The 2,397-nt window shown below is 44.3% G+C and overlaps 1 protein-coding gene across 1 annotated transcript; it reads left to right on the plus strand.

The window, feature by feature from the left end:
- Nucleotides 1-746: 746 nt before the first annotated feature.
- LOC105914939 (serine/arginine repetitive matrix protein 1-like) lies at nucleotides 747-1,226 on the plus strand. The gene has a single exon (XM_012848167.1). The coding sequence runs from the start codon at nucleotides 747-749 to the stop codon at nucleotides 1,224-1,226; it is 480 nt and encodes a 159-aa protein (XP_012703621.1).
- Nucleotides 1,227-2,397: the final 1,171 nt, after the last annotated feature.

The raw sequence follows: 2,397 nt of genomic DNA on the forward strand, positions 1-2,397 counted from the left end.
CCATGTTTTGACTGTAGCAACAAAATTGTATGGGAGGGTACTAATGTTATCAAGAGGCATTTGATAAAGTGAGGTTTTGTGGATGGGTACACAATTTGGTCCCACCATGGAGAGGCAGGAGATACTTTCAACAACACATACATCAATACTGGCTGTGATGAAGTGGGTGGTGATGATGCAAACAATAATGACCGATTACGACCATGGAGATCAAAATGGTGATCAAACAGATGATTACGACCGTGGAGATCAAAAAAATTCAAAATTATTTAAATACTTGACAAATAATTTTGAAATTGTTTCAAACTTTTACACATGAACATAAAGATTATTTAGTGAATTTCAAAAATATTTTTTTATATATAACATAAATTATAATGACTAGTTAGTTCACTTGTCACGATGGGTTGAAACAACCTATAACTCATGAGGTGTTTCAACCTATAATGACAAGTGAACTAACTACTCATTCTCATTTGTGTTATCTATGAAATAATATTTTTTAAATTGACTAAATAATATTTATGTCCATGTGTAAAATTTTGAAATAATTTTGAAATCATTTGGCAAGTATTTAAATCCTTTTGAACTTTTTTGAAAGCATTGCACTGGCGGGCACTAAGGCGACCTGCCAACGCTGAGGCTCTATGCTGGCGAGCCGCATTAGCGCCTGCCAGCGCTATGCCCATCCATATAACTCTGTGCGGGACTCGAAATCTTCTAAGTCCTGGCGTGAAATCCAAACGATGCCGTCAGGCTGCCAAATTTTCCCGCGGAACCGCCTCCGCCGATCACCAGAGCGCCGCCGCCCGCAGCACCCCCCGCTCAAGCGCTGCCACTTCGCCTACCGAGCGGCGCTGCCTCGCCTCTTCCGGCGCCTCCGCCTCGATGCCGATGCCTCCCCGACGCCTCCCCGACACCCACCGGACCACCCATCGCCGCTGCTCCTCCCCGATGCTGCTGCCCTCCCGGAATGCCGCCAACGCTCACGCCCACCTCTCCTCCCCCGGCCACCGCTCCTCCACCGTGCATCCCTCCTCCCCGCGCGCGACGTCATGCCGTGCCGCTGCTCCTCCTCGAGCCACGCCTCCTCCTCGACCGCTGGCGTGCCAAACGTCCCTGAGGCCTCCGCGCCGTCGCCAGCCCTCCCCGAGGCCTCCGCGTCGCCGCTGCCGCTAGCTCTCCTCGAGCCCGCACCACCGCCGGCAGACACTAAGCCTCGGTGAGTTTAAAATTTGAAATGATTTAAACTTAAAGATAAAATTTTGAACTTTATCCTCGAAGATATTTTGCGTTAGCTCGAAACGAGCCGGAAAAGTTGGGGTTGCATCAGTGTGGATCAACCAATGCTGCATATATATACTATGCCATGTGTGTGGATCCTTGCTTATGATGTTAATTGAAGGTTTGATGGCTGATGATGAGTATGATCAGTAGGACTAGGACCACAAGAAACACAGGAGAAAATGGAATTCCATTTGAAAGTTTTAATATGCCATCATTCTAGAATAATTAATGGAAATGTTAAAGGGAATCACGGCTTTTGGGATGAGGGGACTCTTGACAAGAGTTGTAGAGATCACATATTTGGTTGGACATAATCATATTATGATATGTATGCCATTATTTTACTGTGTAAATAAATTGTACCATTTCCCTAAAATTTTTATTGGAGTTTGGCAGTTATTCCCTACTGGCGCTTGCCGGCCTAAATACAAAAGTATGTACATTATTCTTTGGTAATTTGAAGATATAAGTTTGAATTGTCCCAATAAGACAATTGAATTTTTCATCTCTAGTAAATGAGCTAGAATGGAACATAAGAGCCTAAATATAATTTTCGTGCAATTTTTAATTCATGACTGTATAAATTCATGAATAATTTTTAATTGCAAGTATACAATTTTGCATATTAAGAGCGAATGAATCCGTCGAGGAGGATTCTGATTCCGATGGCTCATTTGGATCGTATTCTACTCTACCTGAGTAAGAACCAAGCCCACCTAAGACTCGTAGGCATCTAGATGAAGATGACCCTGAATACGATCCAACCGTGGATCATCAGGTACCTGCATGCACAATCATATACTTGCTAGTGATGTGTTTGTTGTTCACATGAAGATGATAAACTCCAACCATTGTTTTCTCTATAGAATGATGAGCAATCCCCGGTTCATTTGCCATCGCGACGTCGTAGAACATCAACTCTGCAGGAAGGTGAGGTAGCTGCCTCTGCACCACAACCTTCGGCTACAACTCCTTCCAATAGTGCTCCGAAAAAGCAATGTGGGAAAAGAAGCCGAAACCAGATCCCTGAGAAAGATACTCTCGTCATAGAAATGCTTGGCTCCAACGGTGAGCCCATATTACTTGAGGGGATGGCTGCTAGGTTTCGAA

Source organism: Setaria italica, chromosome VIII (genome assembly GCF_000263155.2).
Source record: "Setaria italica strain Yugu1 chromosome VIII, Setaria_italica_v2.0, whole genome shotgun sequence".
Taxonomy (NCBI): Eukaryota; Viridiplantae; Streptophyta; class Magnoliopsida; order Poales; family Poaceae; genus Setaria; species Setaria italica.